Genomic DNA, 19,866 nt, shown 5'->3' on the forward strand with positions numbered 1-19,866 from the left:
GCCACGCCACCTGCTGTGCCCACTCACCTATCTTACTGGTACACCTTAAATCCTTGGACGTTCAGCTCCCAATGGCAGCCATTCTTTAGCCAAGTTTCACAGATGGTCACAGCGTCACGTTTGTCAATCAGGAGCTGAATTGCAAGATAGTCCATTTTATTCCTTATGCTGCGTGCATTCAAATACAATACTCTCAGTCCTGCATTTGTTGCTTTCTGTTTCAATTGCCCCACGACTCTATTGCCCTGTAACTCATGCCACTAGCTTTGATTAAACTTTACTCACAAGTTTGGGTCGATCATCAGCACGCAGTGCACAACGGATGTGTGACTGTCGTTTCGTATAATACATTGATGCAGATGTAAAAGATGATGAGAGGCATTGGTCGTGCGGATAGCCAGAGGCTTTTTCCCAGAGCTGGCGACAAAAGAAAGATCAGAAGCATTTGGAAACTGGTTGACCGAAAAAAAAGTGGTTAATTTCTGCAAAATACTGCTGGAAATCAACCGATCCGGCAGTAAATGTGGAGAGGAATAGACAAAGTTTAGACCAAGCCCGCTCCGCATGCCGAGTGTGTACTCCTCTGCTTAGTTGCTGCCTGAACTGCAGAGTTCCTCCAGCATTTTGTATGTGTGTGTCCCTGTATTTCCAGCAACTACAGAATCTCCTGTGTTTTACACCTGCGTTTTACTTTGGCATTAGATACACTTTGATATTGAGTATATTGTTTATGGGAGCCGCTTTCCGCGTTAAACCAACTGCTGATTTTTCTATATACACGAAAAAAATGAGGTATAGACGTTGAACCGGTGCTTGCAGAAATGTTTAATGGCACCGTGATTACCCATAAGGCGCTGCGTAAAAAATTTCCCCGGCGCCGAAGCACCGATGAAATGCGCAGGCGTCAGCGCTGATGACGTCTACGAGTATCACGCATGCGCGTAGTACACCGAAGGCCTTGAAAATTTCTGGTGTAGGTAAGAAAGTTTCTCTGTGTTTTTATCTTAAACACCGACTTCAGGACAATTCGTGTGAAATCCGGTCACCGTGACCCGCAATCCCGGGATAGTCCTGCTCTCGTCCCTCACTCTCAGTCCCACTATCTGTACACGGGCCCCGGGGAGCTTCCGGCTGATGAGGGAATGGGAACCGATGGATCTCTCAGACAGAGCTGAGCTCCAGCTATCTAAATGCAAGGATTAGGAACTCGGAGAAAGGGAACAAAATATTTTACATCACCAGTTGAGAAAATCGCCTTTGTTCTACGTCCAACCTCTAACAAGAGAAAATCTGCAGATGCTGGAATTCCAAGCAACACGCACAAAAAACTGGAGGAACTCAGCATTAGTACTCTTTTCCACAGATACTGCCTGGCCTGCTGAGTTCCTCCAGTATTTTGTGTTTGTTGCTTGTTCCCCTCTTGCTCTGGACTTTTCTACCGGTGAGAACATGTTTTGTCCCATTCTCTCTGGGTACATAATGATATCAAACACCTTTGACTTGGGCAACAAGTGGCTTTTACATCAAAAATATGCCAGACTCCAGTGAGACATACTACTGCCCTTCCCTTCATATACATTGGCATTGCATTCACTGAGTTCACCACTGTCAGTCATTGGGGGAGGGTTTAGGGGAATATTTTTGTAGAATATAGAAACTGGTGATACCTGTGTGCATTGTGGTGATGCAAAAGTTGCTGGAGAATTTGCAAGTGGGAAGAAGTGAAGTGATATTTGGAAATCTGAATTTTTAAAGTGTAATTTATCAAGCAAACCACATATGGACAATATGCAAATGCTTTGGTGAGAAAATCCTTCATTACCCATTCCAGGCCTGCTACATAGGTTGTGTGAGAGTGCAGATGAACTTGATCGAACCCAGAGGAGATCAAAGTTCCTGTCAACAGTGATTTGCCAGCTATGAAAATGAATACATCTCTATATAAAATTCACTGTGCACATCTTGTCACTGGATAAAAAAATGCACAGTATCTGCAGACTGATGATTACAAGTTAGAGGGGCTACTGGTGAGAAGGCGGGGAGATCTCCAGTGTCCCTGATGCCCTCACATACAAGGTGTGCATCCAGCTGCAGCTTGTAACCCTGCACTTCAATGAGCTGGAACATGAAATGGCTGAATTCCAGATCATCCAGGAGTTGGAGGTGTTGATAGATATAACATGCAGAAAGGTGAGTTACACCCAAGGTGCAGGACACAGGAAACTGGGTGAGAGTCAGGAAGGGGAATGAGGTTAAACAGGCATCGCAGAGTACTCTTGTGGCCATCCCCCACAACAGGAAGACTACTTTAGAAGCTGTTGTGGGAATTCCCTGGCAGAGGGCTAATAGAGGATTTGTTAGTTAGGGGAACAGATCAAGAAGTGACTAATATCCTAGTGGTAAGGCTTGCCAGAGGTAGTGGGGGGGCGGGGGGGGGGCGGTGGTTATGTGGTTAAAGTAAGTTGTAGGGGGAATGGGAGCCAGAATGACAGAACAGATAGTGGAGATGGTGAATTGAATTGAATTGAATTGACTTTATTATATACATCCTTCATATAGATGAGGAGTATAAATATTGACATTACATTACCATCTAAATGTGCAATGTGTAATTTAAATTGTTTTATAATAATTAGTTTGTATATAGCACAGTCAAGAAAGCATAGGAATCAATTAATCAGTCTGATGGCCTGGTGGAAGATGATGTCCTGCAGCCTGTTGGTCCTTTTGCTGTGGTGCTGTGTGCTGGATGGTAGCAGCAGGAACAGTTTGTGGTTGTGGTGAATTTGGTTCCCGATAACCTTTGTGCCCTTTTTATACAAATCCATACGCCTACCATCCCGGCTCCCATCCAAACTTCATTTAAATAGGGAAACTGAACTCATATTCGCCACTTGTCTTGGCATTTCATTCCACACTCTAACTGTCATTTAAGTAAGGACCTTTTCCATATGTTTCCGTTAAATTTTCACATTCCCCTCTTACGTATGACCTCTGGTTATTATCCCACCCAACCTCAGTGGAAAAAAGCTGCTTGCATTTACCGTATCTATACCCTCATAATCGTGTATACTTCTGACAATTTTCCAAAGCAATGTATAATTTCATTGTTTATGTTTAGAGCCTTTTTTACGTGTAGAGGATGATGAGGGACGTAGATCGTGTTCATAGCCAGAGGTTTGTTTTCCCAGGGCTGATATGTCTAACACGAGGGAGCAGAGTTTTAAGCTGCAAGGAAATAGGTACCGAGGGGATGTCAGGGGTAAGATTTTTACCCAGAGAGTGGTGGGTGCGTGGAATGCACTGCAGGCTATTTGACTGAGAGTGTTTCAGTTACTGTGGGGCCAGGAACCTATCAGCTCAGTGGGAACAGGGATAATACTCCAAACTGTGCCAGGCCAGAAATGCTCCATTCTTATAGAGAGAGGCATCTTATAGATACTAGCAGTGTGCCCAGTTACATGATGAGTTCACTCTCCAACATGTGTTGAACCTCACTGTAACAGTGTGATGTCAGTTCACAGCTTCACAACTCAAGTGATCCCATCTGAAATGTTGTCCTAGACCCACGGATGCATTTTGTTAATCTTTTTACAGGTTCCAAATGACAAGAAATTTCTCTACGGGAATCTAAAATGCACCACGCCAGTTTTGCTGTCTCTGTCCAGATATTTAGGAAGTGGAGCAAGGGATTCACTCGATCATCCTTCCTGCTCAGGCTGTGGGGAGGATTTCACTCTATCATCTGACCGACTGGCACGCCTGTCATTTTAAACAGGTGATTCCCCTTCATCTGCTCAGACTGTATGAATGGATTCAGATATTTCAGCTAAAGGGACATCAGCAAGTTCACACTGGGACAATGCCATTCACCTGATCTCTGTGTGAGAAGGGATTCAGTAGGTGTTCCCTCCTGTGAACAAACCTGTCAATTCACACTGGGGCAGAGGCCTTTCACCCGCTCAGACTGTGTGAAGGGATTCACTAAGTCATCCACCCTAATGGCTCACCAACGAGTTCACACTGGGGAGAGGCCGTTCACCTGCTCAGACTGTGGGAAAGGCTTCAGCTGCTCATCTAAACTGAAGGTACATCAGAGAATTCACACTGGGGAGCGGCCATTCACCTGCTCAGACTGTGGGAAGGGATTCACTCAGTCATCTGAACTGAAGGTACATCAGAGAGTTCACACTGGGGAGCGGCCGTTCACCTGCTCAGACTGTGGGAAGGGATTCACTCAGTCATCTAAATTGAAGGTACATCAGCAAGTGCACACTGGGGAGAGGCCATTCCCCTGCTCAGACTGTGGGAAGAGATTCACTCAGTCAGCCCACCTACGAGCACACAGGTCAGTTCACACTGGGGAGAGGCTGTTTACCTGTTCATACTGTGGGAAGGGATTCATTTTGTCGACTCAGCTACTGAGACACCAGTCAGCTCACACTGGGGAGAAGCCATACACCTGCTCAGTGTGTGGGAAGGGATTCACTCGGTCATCCGCCCTAATGGCACACCGGTCAGTACACTCTGGGGAGAAGCCATTCACCTGCTCAAGCCTGAATTATACCTCTGAGTAGGCACTATGGTGTAGCATATGCAGTAGCCCATGCATGTTGTCTACACAGTTGTGAGCATTTCTACTTGTGTGTTTGTGTGCCTGCGTTGCTCTGCCAAAACGCTAGTTGGTGTTGGGGTGCTATTCCACTGTGTTGAATTGACTCGAGTGGAGTTGGGAACGATGGCAACTACTGAGTTCATCTTGTTGGAGTTGGAGCTAATGGATGTTGAACAAGAGTTACTTTTATTGAAATTACTGCAGCGCAGAAAGAGAGAAATTTTTCCATTTCTTTGTGCAGTCCATGACGTCCAAGCCGCTCTTGTGGAAATTTCTTTCCACAAATTTGATGCCATTTTCAAGTCTTTATTGTGTGCCGGTGAAGAGTCGTGCAAATGTACATATTTTCTGACTTCCTCACTTACCCTCTCCTCAATTTGTTCCATTTTCCAACTTTGAAACAACAGGATATGCGTAGGAGGAAACTGGCTGCTGCCAAGTAGATCAATCACAGTTCTTGCTGTCTGTGTCACCACGATGCATAGTTACAGTTTTGGGAATGTGCACGTTAGGCTACATTAGGCAAAAGACTCTCTTGGAGGCGCTACATGGAGTCGCTTTCCGGCTTTGCTCTATTCATTTTAAATTTACTTACCACCCCTTTAATATCTTTTTCAAAGTGTTTATAACACTTTATATATTTGAATTTGAATTTTAATCGACTAAAATGGCTTACAGAGGAAGAAAGGCATTAGCTGAAGGCAAGGAAACTGCAATGGAAATGGGAAGAAAGCAGGTGTCTTTGAACAGCCTAAAAAGTTTCAACTTACTTTACAGGCTATCTCGATTCTTTTGGATGAAAAACTTGCTAAAACCTTGGAAGTATGGTTAAAGGAGAGTGAAGGTAGGTTGGCAACACTTGAAAAGAAGAACAAAAAACAGCAGCGAGAAATTTCATCGCTTGTAACTGCTTGAAACAGAGATCACAAATTGAATTCTTTGGAAAAGAAATGAACTTTGACCACTCATATATTGGAGCAGAATAAAGTCAAGATTATTGATTTGGAGAGTCGAAGCCACAGACTGAATTTGCGAATAATAGACACAGTGAGGACATTGAGAGCTGGGATCTTACTCATTTTTTTCTCAATTCTGAATGGAGGTCTTTGGCTCAGAGGTTTTTCTTCTCTTCCTGCGCTCGACCGCGCACATCGGGCGCTGAAACCAAAACCGTCGAAAGGGTTAAAACCGCGTCATGTAATTCTACGATGTCACAATGGGAATACTAAGGAGCTCTTCATTCCGATTGCTCGTCAGAAAGGAGTTACTGAGCATCAGCATCTTAAGTTTCATTTTGTTGAAGATTTTTGTCCTGAGGTTATGCAAGAAAGATTGCATTTTAAAATGGTGATGTCAGAATTATATCAGAGGAATCTTTGTCCAGCTTTGTTCTAAACATTTCACCTAAGGGTTGCTCTGCCCGACAAATCATTCAAATGCTTTAAATCCGTGAATGAAGCAAAACAATTTCTCGAAGATCTAAGCTTGAACGCAGATGTCTAATGTTTTGAAGATCAATATTTGAGCGTGGATGTCTATGAAATTTACGGTTCCTTTATGTCTGTGTATCTGGTTTATTAATTAACAACCAGCTTATAGATTTGGACACTTTAGAACTTTGCCCTTGGGTTGATTACAGTCGCACTGTGTTTTGACGTACGGACGTTTATTATGTTTCCACGTTAAAGTTCCTTTAATTTTTCCTTCATTGTTTTACTTTTTTATTTTTAGTTGTTTGCTTTTGAAAATCATTAAGACTTTGATTTGCTGATTATTTCCTTTTTCTTGAAATATTATTAAAATTGTATTTTGTGTCATTTTTAAGACCTTTCCTTTTAAAATGGTCTGCAATTGGCTGTTTTTTCTCTAACATCTGCTTGACATTCCTCTCGTAATGTTTTGACAATGGGTGGTTTGTTTCTTATTTTTTTTATTTTGAGAGATTTGCCCTCAAGGGAGACAAGGGTAGGGAGGTTCTTAGATAGTTGTTTGGCTGTCTATTGGCCAGGTTTTTGGTCTTTGTGGTTTGGGGTGGGGGGGGGGGGGGTAGGGCTATTTTTAGTCTAGTATTTTTTTCTTTTTGGCTGAACTGAAACTACAAAAATGTCTGTATTGTCGTAACTTCCGTTTCCTCTTTAAACTATTTTCCATCTTCCTGATTCGTGAGTTTCCTATGCAATATGGTTAACCCTTTACATACTACATTGTTTATTTAAGGAAAATGGATATTCCTAATTAATTTTGTCATTATTAATTTTGTTTCATGGAATACGAACGGTTTGAATCATCCAATTAAATGGAAGAATATTTTTTGAGTTTTTCATAGACTGAATGTTCAGATTATTTTTGCGCAGGAGACTCATCTGAGTAAGGAGGGTAATCAGCGCTTCCTTAGTTTTCGGAAAGGCCAACAGTTTCACTCTAACTCATCGACTAAGGTGAAAGGTGTTTCTTTTTTTTATAGACTCCTAGATTTCATTTGTTCACTATGATACAATTTCAGACCAATATGATAGACTTCTATTAAACACCGGTTAACTTTATGACAATAAATTAGTTTTGGTTAATATTTATGCACTAAATACTGACTATACTGAATTTAAGCACTTTTTTGCATTTCTTCTCAATTTATATGAATATATGGTAATAATGGGTGGAGATTTTAATTGATGTCTGAAACGTATGATGGATAAGTCTGTGCCTAATCAGGTACTTACAAACAAATCTGCTATTTTTATTAATTCCTTCTTAGTTGACTCTGGAATTTTAGAAATTAGGAGGTTTTTACATCCTAATGAAAAAGAGTTCTCTTTTTTCTCATGTATATCATAATTACTCTAGATTCCTTTACACCTTTATTGATTTTCGATTAGTTTCATTTGTCACTGCCTGTGAATATGATAACATTGCCATTTCCGATCATGCACCTTTGAAATGATCAGTTAAGTTAACTGATGTAACCTTTGGTACCAAACAATGGCGGTTCAACTCTATTTTACTTCAGGGCTTAAATTTTATTAATTTCATTAAAGAACAGATTGCTTTTTTCTTTTCAACTAACTCAACGGAAGAAATTTTAAGTGGGATATCACGCGATGCCTTTAAAACATATATCCGAGGGTAAATTATTTCACACTCTGCTGGATTGAAAAAAAAATAATTTCAAATTAATAATGAAATACGTACATTGGTTGATAAGATTAAAGAAATTGATAGAAATTATTCTATTGCTCCCCATTTGATGCTTTATAAAGAGAGAGTTGAACTTCAGATGCAACATCATTTGTTATTAACATCCCTGATTGAAAATCAGTTACTTTATATATTTGTTGATAAATTGGGTAAATTATTGGCTAACCAATTAAAAGCTGCTTTAGCGAAACTTCAGATTAATAGGGTTCTTAAACAGGATGGTACTTTGACGGTTGACCATGACGAAATTAACAAATTTTTTCAAGAATTTTATACCAATTTATACCAATCAGAATTTCCTGAGGATTCTATCATAATGCATGAATTTTTCAGGAAATTAAATATTCTGAAATTATCAGTTGATGAACATTTAGTATTAGACACACCCATTACTGAAGAGGAAATAAAGAAAGCAATTTATTCAATGAATTCTGGTAAAGCACCTGGTCCGGATGAGTATACAGCTGAATTTTTAAAATCTTTTTCCGGTTTACTTTCTCCCTGGTTAGGTAAAATTTTTAAAGATGCTTTATTTGTACATAAGTTACCACAAACATTTTATGAAGCATCAATTTATTTAATTCCCAAAAATGATAAATGATCTCACTGAATGTGCAACAGACAGAACTATATCTTTGTGAATGTTGTATCTAAAATCCTTTCTCAAATATTAGCAATTAGATTGGTGAAGATATTGCCGCAAATTGTCTCCGAGCATCAGACAGGATTTATTAAAAATCATTATACACATTTTAATGTTTGGAGGTTAATGAACATTGTATACATGACTTTATCTAAGACACCAGAATGTGTTATCTCGGTCGATGCCGAGACGGTGTTTGATACATTTGAATGGGAATATTTGTTTAAAATACTAGAGAAATTTACTTCTAGCCCAAAATTTATATCTTGGATACAATTGATATAACATATACCTTTGGCGTCTGTTTCACTAATAATCAGAGATCCCCTTTCTTTAGGCTTTTCCAAGGTACTAGACAAGGCTGTCCCTTACTATCAGATATTGGCCTGGAGCCCTTGGCAATTGCTATTCATGATTCATCCAATATATTTGGTGTTACTCATGGGAATGGGACGCGTAAAGTATCACAATATGCAGATAAGCTGTCGCTAGATATTTCTAATCCAGAGTAATCCATTCCTGCAGTAATAACACATCTTGCACAGTTTAGTAGTTTTTCTGCTTATAAACTGAATCTTAATAAAAGTGCTTTCCCCATTAAATAGGCAAGTCTCAATTTACAGACAGTGACCATTTAGATTGCTTGCTGATTATTTTATTTATTTGGGTGTTAAAATTACTAAGAAGCACAACGATTTATTTAAAGTTAATGTTTACCCTTAATTGATCAGGCTAAACAATTGTTTACTAAATGGTCCCCATTGTCCTTATCCTTGATTGGTTCCATTAATGCTATTAAGATGATTATTTTACCTAAATTTCAGTACCTATTTCAGGCAGTATCAATTTTTATCTCTAACATTTTTTTAATATTATTGATTCTAAAATTTCTGCATATGGATGGCAGAATAGAAATCCCAGGTTAAATTAGAAATAGTTACAGAAATCAAAAAAGGAAGGCGGCTTGGTTTTGCCGGATCATAGTTTTTATTATCGGGCAATTAATATTCGATATTTAATGTTTTGGACACAAGAGTTGGATGAACCTTGAGCGTGAGTCTCGACAGGAGTTTTCATTGGCTTCTATGTTAGGGGCTGTGGTTCCCTTTGCACTTACTAAATTTAATAAGCAAATGGTAATTACAATAATTAAGCATACAATAGGAATATGGTTTCAATTTTGGTACGTTTTTGGACCAAATAAATATATACTGTCAAGTTCTATTATATCTATTTTTTTTTCTTTCAACCATTTAAATTGATCAAGCTTTTCTTTTATTGCAAACAAAGGGAAAATTATGTTTTCGTGACTTATTTCTGGATGATTGTTTTATTTCTTTTGAACAACTTTCTAATATATATAATTCGCCTAGATCACACTTTTTCTGATATTTACAGATTAGAAACTTTTTGAATGTTATTTTACCTTCTGTTCCGATATCACATCAAATTGAAGTTACGGGGGAAAAAAGTTCAAATCCACATCAGAAGAGTTTATTATCATTTATTTATGATTTAATTATGAAAATACACTTGGATACTTCTGATAAAATTAAGAATGAGTGGAAAAGAGAACTTGGGATACCTTTACCTGTACAGAAATGGGAGAAAATTCTTGAACTAGAAAATACCTCTTCAGTGTGTGTCAGACATGCCTTCATGCAATTTAAGGTGGTTCATCGGGCTCATATGTCCAAGGATAAGTTTGCTCATTTTTACTGCCATTAAATCCTGTTTCTGATGGATGTAATTCCGAGGTAGCTTCCTTGACACATATGTTCTGGTCTTGTCCTCCTCTAAAAAAATATTGGAAGGATATTTTGAGATATTATCTCAGTAGTTCTGCGTATTGATTTACAACCACATCCTACTACCGCAATTTTTGGACGACCGGTGATGGACTCTAGTCATTTATCCTCGTCAGCTTGTCGTCTAATTGCATTTGTTACATTAACGGCCAGCAGATCTACTTTACTTAAATTGAAAGATTCCAATCTCCCTACTACATTTGAATGGTTTCCCCAAACCATAACATGCCTAAACGTGGAAAAAATTAGGAGTGGTACTGTGGATCCTTCGGTTGAATCTGAAGAGACTTTGAGGCCATTTATTCAATATTTTCATATGATGTAAGTTGACCCTTTCCGAATCTTGTGTAATAAGTTTTTGTTCTTGTATAGACGAGCGGAGTTAACGCCAAATAATTTCAGCCGTTGTAATATGACAGCCCAATTCTGTCTTTTTTTAAGTTTAGTGTTTTTTCTAGTTTACGATTTTTTTCTCCTTATATAATATTTCTTTCATGGTTAGTTGCTATGAGATTAGGAGGTTAAACTATATTTGTCATTTGAAATCTGTGCTTTTACGTGTCAACCGTTATTAATGTAATCCCGATCTCTTTGTATCGTTATATAATTGCTATGCTTATTAAATTTGAAACTTAATAAAAAGATTGAAAAAGAAAAGGAAACTGGCTGCTACTAAGTGGACCAATCACAGTTCTTGTCGTCTGCGTCGCTGTGATGCGTAGTTGCATTTTTAGGTATGTGCGCGTTAGGCTACGGCATACAGTACAGCCTAGGGTGCAGCGTCGGGTACGCGGCCAAGTAGAGCCTACGGCGTAGACTCGACGGAGAAGAATAATTCTGGCTTCAATGTGTGGGAAGGGATTCACTTTGTCATTTCAACTACAGAGACACAAGCGAGTTCACACTGGGTAGAGACTAATCACCTGTGCATTATCAGGAGATTTTCACAGCCAAATCAACCAAAAGTGCATCATTCAGTACACACTGTGGAGAGGTTGTTCATCTGCTGTGAATGAGGGAAGCTATTCACTCATTCATCTAACCTTACGTAACGATCGCTTCAGCTGGCAGTTTAATATACGGGGTGATAGCCCCACCCCCCCCCCCCCCCCAGCCCGAGCAAACTTAGGAAATCTCATTTGGGTGAATGCTGTGTGATGTTTCCCATGGTACAGATCAGTACCCCGAAGTAACAAACGATGCACAATATGCAATTAAACGATTGAGCTCTATAATACTTATTTTGACTATAGGGTTAGTAAAGAAACTGAAAAAAAGGAAAAAGGGCCCGCTCTCTCCATTCACGTCTTCTCATCTCTCGCCAGCAAAAAACCGTGAAAATCTCTCTTCCAGGCTCACAAGAAAGAATATTTCTGTCATTGCATAGCCCCACACTCGAAAACCCTATTTCCTCTAGTCTTACCCTAAACATTGCTGCTACAGAGAAACCATTACCTCAGCAGCGAAACATTACAGAGAGGCCGTTACTTTAGCAGTGAAACCTTACTGCGTGTTACACTTACCACACACTACCGGTTCACACTGGGAGAACGTTCAATGAGCTGCATGCTGAATATTTATTCATCAGCGTTGCTGAATGCAAATTCGAGAGTGAGTGTCGGTGCTGAACTCTGCAATTATTGCTGCTGCTCACCAGGTATGTGAGGAGTTTCTTCTGCTGCATAGTCACCTTTAATGGGACTAGACCTGTGACAAATAAATCAACTCTATATTAAACACTGTCTCCGGTACTTAGTGAATTTATAACACACCTAGTGTAGAGCAGAGAGTCAACTCAGGCCGCTGGACCTTGCCAGTGATTCTGTTCCACAGCAGATCTTTCAAATCCTCCCCTGTTGTTCACCTCTCACTGTCCCTGTGAATGAGTTCCAAACAGTCACCACTCTGTGGGTGAAAGGTTCCGCTTGAATTTCCTGCAGACTGAAGAAGTCGAGCTGACTGCAGTTCTGTCTGAGATGTTCCTCGCCCCTCAAATCTCTATGCATCACAAAGAGGAAGTAGAATTTTAAAGCTAAGGTGACAAAACCGTGGCTGTTAAGAAAAACCAAAGAGAGGGCATAGAGCAAAAATCACTAGTATGTTGAAGGATTGAGAAGATTTTAAAAACCAACAGAATGCAACTAAAATAATTAAGAAGGAAAAAATGGAACACTTCAGTGAGCTAGCCGGTAATATGAAAGAGGATACCAAATGTTTCTTCAGGTAATTCTAGTGTAAAAGAAAGGCAGAAGCGGATGTCGAACCACTGAAAAATTTTGATGGAGAGGTAGTAATGGGCTCGGTGTGCAAGGTCATGCCAGATGAACTGAATAAGTCTTGTACATCACTCCTCTCGAAGACACCGGCAGGAATACGGAAGTACCAGATGTCAGTGGTCAGAATGTGTAAAGTTACGTTACTCGGGAGAAGGTTCTTGGAAACTGATATGGGCTGAAGGTAAACAGGTCACCTGTACCATATGGTATACACCCCAGAGATCTGAAGGAGGTGGCTGAAGAGATGTGGAGGCATTAGCAGTGATTTTTCGAGGATCGTTAAGGAAATAAAATCCTAAGAAGTTTTTTTTTCCACCTTCACTACTCCCCCTCTCGCAGTTTCACCTATCACCGACCACTTACTCTACCCTTTTTCACCCCCGCAGTTCTTCCTCTGACGTCTCATGTTTTCCCCCCAGTCCTGATGAAGGGTGTCGGCCCGAAACGTCGACTGTTTACTATTTCCCATATATGCTGCCTGGCCTCCTAGGGTCCTCCAGCACTTTGTGTATGTGTTGCTTGGATTCCCAGCATCCACAGAACGTTGCAGTTGATACAGATAAGAGACAGATAGTTTGGAGCAAAGCTGCAGTCTGTAAAAGGTCTTCGATAGGTTTGGAGAACGGACAACGAAGTCGTGGATGAAATGTACGGAATTGTACAGTGTATGCAAATGTACGGTCATGTACAATTGTGGAAGGAATAAGGACGTAGAGAAAAAATAAATAAATGGGAGAAATTTCAAAAATCAGAAGTGCATAAATACTTGGGAATCCTTGAGCAGGAGTCCTTAAAGGTTTGCTTGCAGATTGAATCGATGAAGGATGACAACTGGAATGCTAGCATATAATAACAAGGGCGTGACACTGTAGCTTTAAAACGCATTGGTCAGATCGCTGTTGGTGAATTGTGAACTGTTTACCACCTGCGAAAACAGATGTGCTCGTATTGGAGCGGGTCCGGAGAACGTTCACGGGAATGCCGGGCCTTCCAGTTCACGGGAATGCCTTCTGCCGACTGCGTAGGATGACGAGTCTATCGGGACCCTGAGGACTTGCGGAAACTGTGTGGTGGTTTCTTTTCAACTTATAGTCTGTTAACATCTTTGGACTATTTTTACTGTACCCATGGTCTGTTTTTTTTTAATCAATTTGATGTTGTCTGCACTGTTGTAACTATACATTAGATATAACTATGTGTAACTATGTGGTTTTGTGTAGGTCTTGTAGCTTTAGTTTTTGGTTTGTTGGGTGGTAGAGTTGGTCTCTTGGTGTGTCTGGGTCGTCTTGTTTTGTCTGGTGGGTTTGGTTCTCCTTTCCGGGAAACGCGCTAAGAAGGTAGTGCGATATTAATACGCAGCCGCCTCTCTGGACTCTGGAATTGGGGATTACCAAATATTATGTAGATTTTCTGGTGTAGTCTGTTTTGTCGTGTGCTTTTTGTGATATCATTCTGGAGAGACTTTAGTAATGCAGCTCTGACGTCATTTCCGCCCGGAGAGGGCGGGCGCTAAGGATTAAATGCCAGCGCCGCGAGGTTTGAATAAACTAGTCTCAAAATGACTTACTGAATGCGTGTCGGTGTCTCTCGCTCTGTATGTAGTACATCGCTACATTGGTGACCCCGACGGTCCAAACGGAATTTGGACCAAAGATGACCGACTCTTCATCTATTCACGCAGTTTCCACTGAATCCAGCAACGCTGCGAATTATTGTTGGTCACTTAAGCGAAAAGCCTCGGATACTGAGTACAAATGAAAACCATTAACAAAATATTTTTAACTTAGTTGCACTATTGCAAAGCATCAGCACCATTATGCAATTAAATATAATATATTCAGTAAAAGTTAATTTGTCGTTTTTCCAAATTCCTACCTGATACAAGTAGTCTGAAATTATATTTGTGTTAATCGTCAAGCAGTCTATCATAAACAAAACAATTCTGAGGAAGCAACACTTTAAAAAAATGTTGTCCAGTGAGATGACAGGACAGTTAGTCTGAGCTCAGTGGTCAGGAATATGTCCGGGTGTATTAAGGGTGAGTGTTTTGGGTACTGTAATTGGGGAGGATGATGAAGTTGGACAAAGTCAGCAGGATTCCTTTACAGGAAATAGTGTCTGACAAATCTCTTGGAATATTTTGAGGAAATAACAGGCAAGATAGATAAAGCAGAGGCAGTGGATGTTGTTTGCTTGGATTTTCAGATGATCTTTAACAAGGTACCCCATGCAAGGCTGGTTCAGAGAGCAAGGAGACATGGGATCCAAGAGGACGTTGCTTTGTGGATCCAGAACTGGTTTGCCACAGAATGCAAAGAGTGGTTGTAGACGGGTCATATTCTGCATGGAGGTCGGTGACCAGTGGGGTGCCTCAGGGATCGGTTCTGGGACCCCTACTCTTTGTGATTTTTATAATTGACCTGAATGAGGAAGTGGAGGGATGGTTTATTAATTTTGCTAATGCCACAAATGTTGTGGGTGCTGTGGATCGTATGGAAGGATGATAGAGGTTACAGTGGGACATTGACAGGATGCAAAACTGGGCTGAGAAGTGGCAGATGGAGTTCAACCTAGATAAGTGTGAGGTTGTTCATTTTGGCAGAATACAGCATTAATGGTAAGACTCTTGACAGTGTGCAGAATCAAAGGGATCTTGGGGTTCCAGTCCATAGGACACTCAAAGCTGCAACACAAGTTGACTCCGTGGTTAAGAAGTCGTACGGCGCATTGGCCTTCATCCACCATTGGACTGAGTTTAAAAGTCGTGACTTACTGTTGCAGCTATATAGGACCCTGATCAGACGCATTTTGGAATATAGTGCGCAGTCCTCGTCGCCTCACTACAGGAAGGACGTGGAAGCCATAGAAATGTTGCTGAGGCGATTTACAACGATGTTGCCTGGATTGAGGAGAATTCCTTATGAGAAGAAGTTGAATGAACTCGGCCCTTTCTCCTTGGAGTGACGGTGGATGAGAGATGACCTGATAGAGGTGTACAAGATGATGAGAGGCATCGATCATGGGGTTTGTCAGAGGCTTTTCCCCAGGGCTGAAATGACTACACGAGAGGGCACAGTTTAAATGTGCTTGGAGGTAGGTACAGAGGAGATGTCAGGGGTAAGATTTTTACGCAGAGAGTGGTGAGTGTGTGGAATGGTCTGCCGGAGGTGGTGGTGGAGGCCGAAATGAGAGGGTCTTTTAAAAGACTCCTGGATAGGTATATGGAGCTCAGAAAAATAGAGGGCTATGAGTAAGCTTAGGTATTTCAAAGGTTTGGCACAGCTTTGTGGGACGAAGGGCCTATACTGTGCTGCAAGATTTTCATGTTTCTATGTTTCCAAGTTGCTGCATGTGAGGCTGCTTAACAAGATGACAGCTCATGGAATTACAGGAAAGATACGTGTTTGGATCGAAGATTGGCTGACTGACAAGGGAGAAAGCGTCAGAATAATATGGGCATTTCTGTTTTGCTGTCGGTATCTCATGGTGTTCTGTAGGGGTCAGTATTGAGACCGCATCTTTTCGTGTTAAATCTGAATGATATGGATAACGGAATTGATACCTTGGTGACGAACTTTGGAGTTGATACAAGGATACGTACGGGGCTTCGAGAGAAGTGGGAGTCTGCAGAAAGACTTCGATAGGTTTGGAGAACAGGCAACGAAGTGGCGGATGTAACACGGTGTATGCAAGGGAACGGTCATGTACAATTTGTAGAAGGAATAGGGGCGTAGAAAAAAAATGGGAGGAAATTCAAAAATCAGAAGAGCATAGGTACTTGGGAGTCCTTGAGCAGGAGTCCCTGTTGTTTTGCTTGCAGATTGTGTTGATTAAGGATGGCAACAGTAATGTTAGCATATAAGAGCAAGGATGTGACACTAGCTTTAAAACTCATTGGTCAGATCGCTCGGTGTATTGTGAGTTGTTTCCGACCTGTTATCTGAGAAAATGCTACTCTCGTATTGGGGCTGGTCCGGAGAAGTTTCACGAGGGTGATTCCAGGAATGAAATGGTTAAGTATGAGGAGCATTAGACGGCTTTGACCCTGTACTCGCTGGTCTGGAAGAAAGAGAGGGGATCTCATTGAAGACTATTAAATATTGAAAGGCCTCGACAGAGTGGCTGTGAAGAAGATGCACCCTGTACTGTGTGAATCTGGGACCAGAGGACAGCCCTCAATGTATAGGGCATCCACTGACAGCAGAGATGAGGAGGAATTTTAATCTTTAGAATTCATTCCCATGTAGATAGGGTGGTGAAGAGGGCTTTTGGAACGCTGGCCTTTATAAATCAAAGCATTGATTACAGAAGTTGGGATGTAATGCTAAAGTTGTACAAGGCATTGGTAAGGCCAAATTTGGAATATTGTGTGCAGTTCTGGTCACCGAATTATAGGAAAGATATCAATAAATTAGAGAGAGTGCAGAGACGATTTACTAGGATGTTACCTGGGTTTCAGCAATTAAGTTACAGAGAAAGGTTGAACAAGTTAGGTCTCTATTCATTGGAGCGTAGAAGGTTGAGGGGGGATTTGATCGAGGTATTTAAAATTTTGAGAGGGATAGATAGAGTTGACGTGAATAGGCTGTTTCCATTGAGAGTAGGGCAAATTCAAACTAGAGGACATGATTTGAGAGTTAGGTGGCAGAAGTTTAAGGGAAACACGAGGGGGTATTTCCTTACTCAGAGAGTGATAGCTGTGTTGAATGAGCTTCCTGTAGAAGTAGTAGAGGCCAGTTCAGTTGTGTCATTTAAGGTAAAATTGGATAGGTATATGGACAGGAAAGGAGTGGAGGGTTATGGGCTGAGTGTGGGTACGTGGGACTAGGTGAGATTAAGTGTTCGGCACGGACTAGGAGGGCCAAGATGGCCTGTTTCCGTGCTGTGATTGTTATATGGTTATATATGTGAACGGAGTAGCGGTCAAGTCATTGAGTGTATTTTAAATGGATGTTCAAAGATTATGGGGAGAAGGCAGGAGAATGGGGTTGAGAGAGATAATCAATTGGACACGAAGGAATGGCGGAGCAGACTTGATTGGCTGAGCGGCCTCTGTCCGATATCTCATGGCTCATGGTCTAAAGAAGAGGCCAGTGAGGTTTCATTAGGATTAGGGTATTCACGCCTGGATTATTGTATTCAGTTTTGGTCATTCTGCACAAAATGCTGGTGGAACACAGCAGGCCAGGCAATATGTAATGGGAGAAGCACTGTCGACTTTTCGGGCCGAGACCCTTCGTCACTGACAGTGCTTCTGACAGTGCCACCAGCATTTTGTGTGTGTTGTTTGAATTTCCAGCAGCTGCAGATTTCCTCCTGTTTGGTCATTCTGCTACAGGAGAGAGGACGTCATGCTGGAATGAGTGCAGGGGAGGTTTACGAGAATGGTGCCGGTACTCGAGGGACTGAGTTCTGGAGAGAGGTTAGACAGGTTGGGATTTCACACCTTGAATTGCAGGAGATTGAGGAGACCTTATGCAGGCGTTCCAAACCATGAGGGTACAGAAATGGGGTATATGCACAGTCCTTTTCCCCACCTTTGTGGAATCAACAACCAGAGGGCACTGGTTTAAGTTGAGAGAGGATTGACTTAATACGGATCCCAGAGGGAAATTATTAATCCACTCTCCCTTCCGGTTCATTGTTTAACTAACACGATGAGCGCACTCTCAGGTTAGAGGAGCAACACCTCATATTACATCCGGGTAGTTTACTCCTCAATGACATGAACATCGATATCTTTAACTTCTACCTCTACCTTTTTTTTTCATCAACCCACACGCCCGTCTCCTCCATCCTGTCTCCACTCTTCCCCACTGCGGATTGTCTCTCTCTCGTTCCGCTTTTACTTTTTCCCCCCATTATCCACTCTCCTATCCTATCAGATTCCTTTTTGTTCAACCCTTTGCATTTTCCACCTGCCAGCTCACAGCGTCTCACTTCATCTCCCACCTCCCCCACCCACTCACCTTCACTCTTATCAGGCTTCACCTATCACCTACCAGCTTGGACACTTTCCACTCCCCGCACCATCTTATTCCGGCTTCTCCGCACTTCCAGTCCCGATGAAGGGTCTCGGCAGGAAATCTCTGTTTTGCTTTATCCCCCTCTATAGAAGCTACCGGATCTCCTAACTTCCTCCAACATTTTGTGTCTGTTACTCTGCATCTCCAACATCTGCAGAATCTCATCGGGACAGAGTGCAGAAAGCAGAGACTACATCGGGTCTCACTAATGTCGAGGAGGCCACAACTGGAAAACTGGAAACAGTAGATGACCACAACAGTCCCGATGTTGAGAAGTTGCCTCATATAGAAGGACAGTTTGGAACCCTGACTCGTGATGAGGAGAGAGGTTATCGGCAGGTCTGGCACTTCATCCACTTGCAGTTGGCTTCCAGCCCCGACACCCCTCCTTATCGCTGTAAACCTCCCCCTTTTGTGGACAACACTGTCACTTGGTGGTAATTTGCCGCAATAACAGGACACACTGATTTGTGGACTCCATTGTCACCAGGTGGCGCTCTGCCGCAATAACGCTGAGAGACAGAAATGTGACGCTCAGCTGCTGAAATGTTTATTCAAGATTCAGGGTTGCTTAATTCCATTTTCAGCAGACACGTGTAAATGAGGTCGAAATAATTATTACTCCGGCTCCAGAGCAACACAACAACACAACAGTAACAACAGATTATATACCGTGCACGGATTGATTGTATGTTCATAAAGTGAACAAAAACGGGGTGGGTGAAGAAGGATACCTATGGTCCACACTGTCAGGGTGTTGAGTTCACCAGGAGACAAAGACTGCAGGGACGAGAGGTTTTCTGTTGACTAATACACTGTGTGTGGACCCCGCTGGCAATTCTGGTGTTGTGACCCGAATCGAGACAAACACCTCGCTGCCCACTCCACCAACAACACGGCACAGCCGGACACATAACAGGGGACTTTATCCACAACCCTGGATTGAGTGATGAAACCCGTCATTAATGTTGTTGTCCCTCCGAAATCATAAGGAACGCCCAATAAGGTGCTTTTAAATGTGAGCGCACCACCACAGGTGACGTCACGACGACCCCCCCCCCCCCGCTCCTGACACCGTGATCTGCCCTCACGTGCGCGGTGTCGTCCGCGTGCTGGTGAGCTCGGGCTTTATCAGTTTAACAGCTGGGAAATAATCACGTGACCACTCCCTCCCTCACCGCTGACAGCAGAGAATTCAGGAACTGCGCTATTCCCATTCGTGCAAAGCGATGTCAATCACTCATTACCATCCGTCGCAGAGGCGGACAAGCCGAGAGGGTGTTACCCCCACTCCAACCTCGAACTC

General features: G+C 41.9%; 1 protein-coding gene across 1 annotated transcript; it reads left to right on the forward strand.

Moving 5' to 3' along the window:
• Positions 1-924: 924 nt before the first annotated feature.
• LOC132386867 (zinc finger protein 239-like) lies at positions 925-4,733 on the forward strand. The gene is made up of 2 exons (XM_059959222.1): positions 925-977; positions 3,598-4,733. The coding sequence occupies exon 2, from the start codon at positions 4,002-4,004 to the stop codon at positions 4,575-4,577; it is 576 nt and encodes a 191-aa protein (XP_059815205.1). The 5' UTR covers positions 925-977; positions 3,598-4,001; the 3' UTR covers positions 4,578-4,733.
• The last annotated feature ends 15,133 nt before the right edge of the window (positions 4,734-19,866 follow it).

This window comes from Hypanus sabinus, unplaced genomic scaffold, assembly GCF_030144855.1.
Source record: "Hypanus sabinus isolate sHypSab1 unplaced genomic scaffold, sHypSab1.hap1 scaffold_135, whole genome shotgun sequence".
NCBI lineage: Eukaryota > Metazoa > Chordata > Chondrichthyes > Myliobatiformes > Dasyatidae > Hypanus > Hypanus sabinus.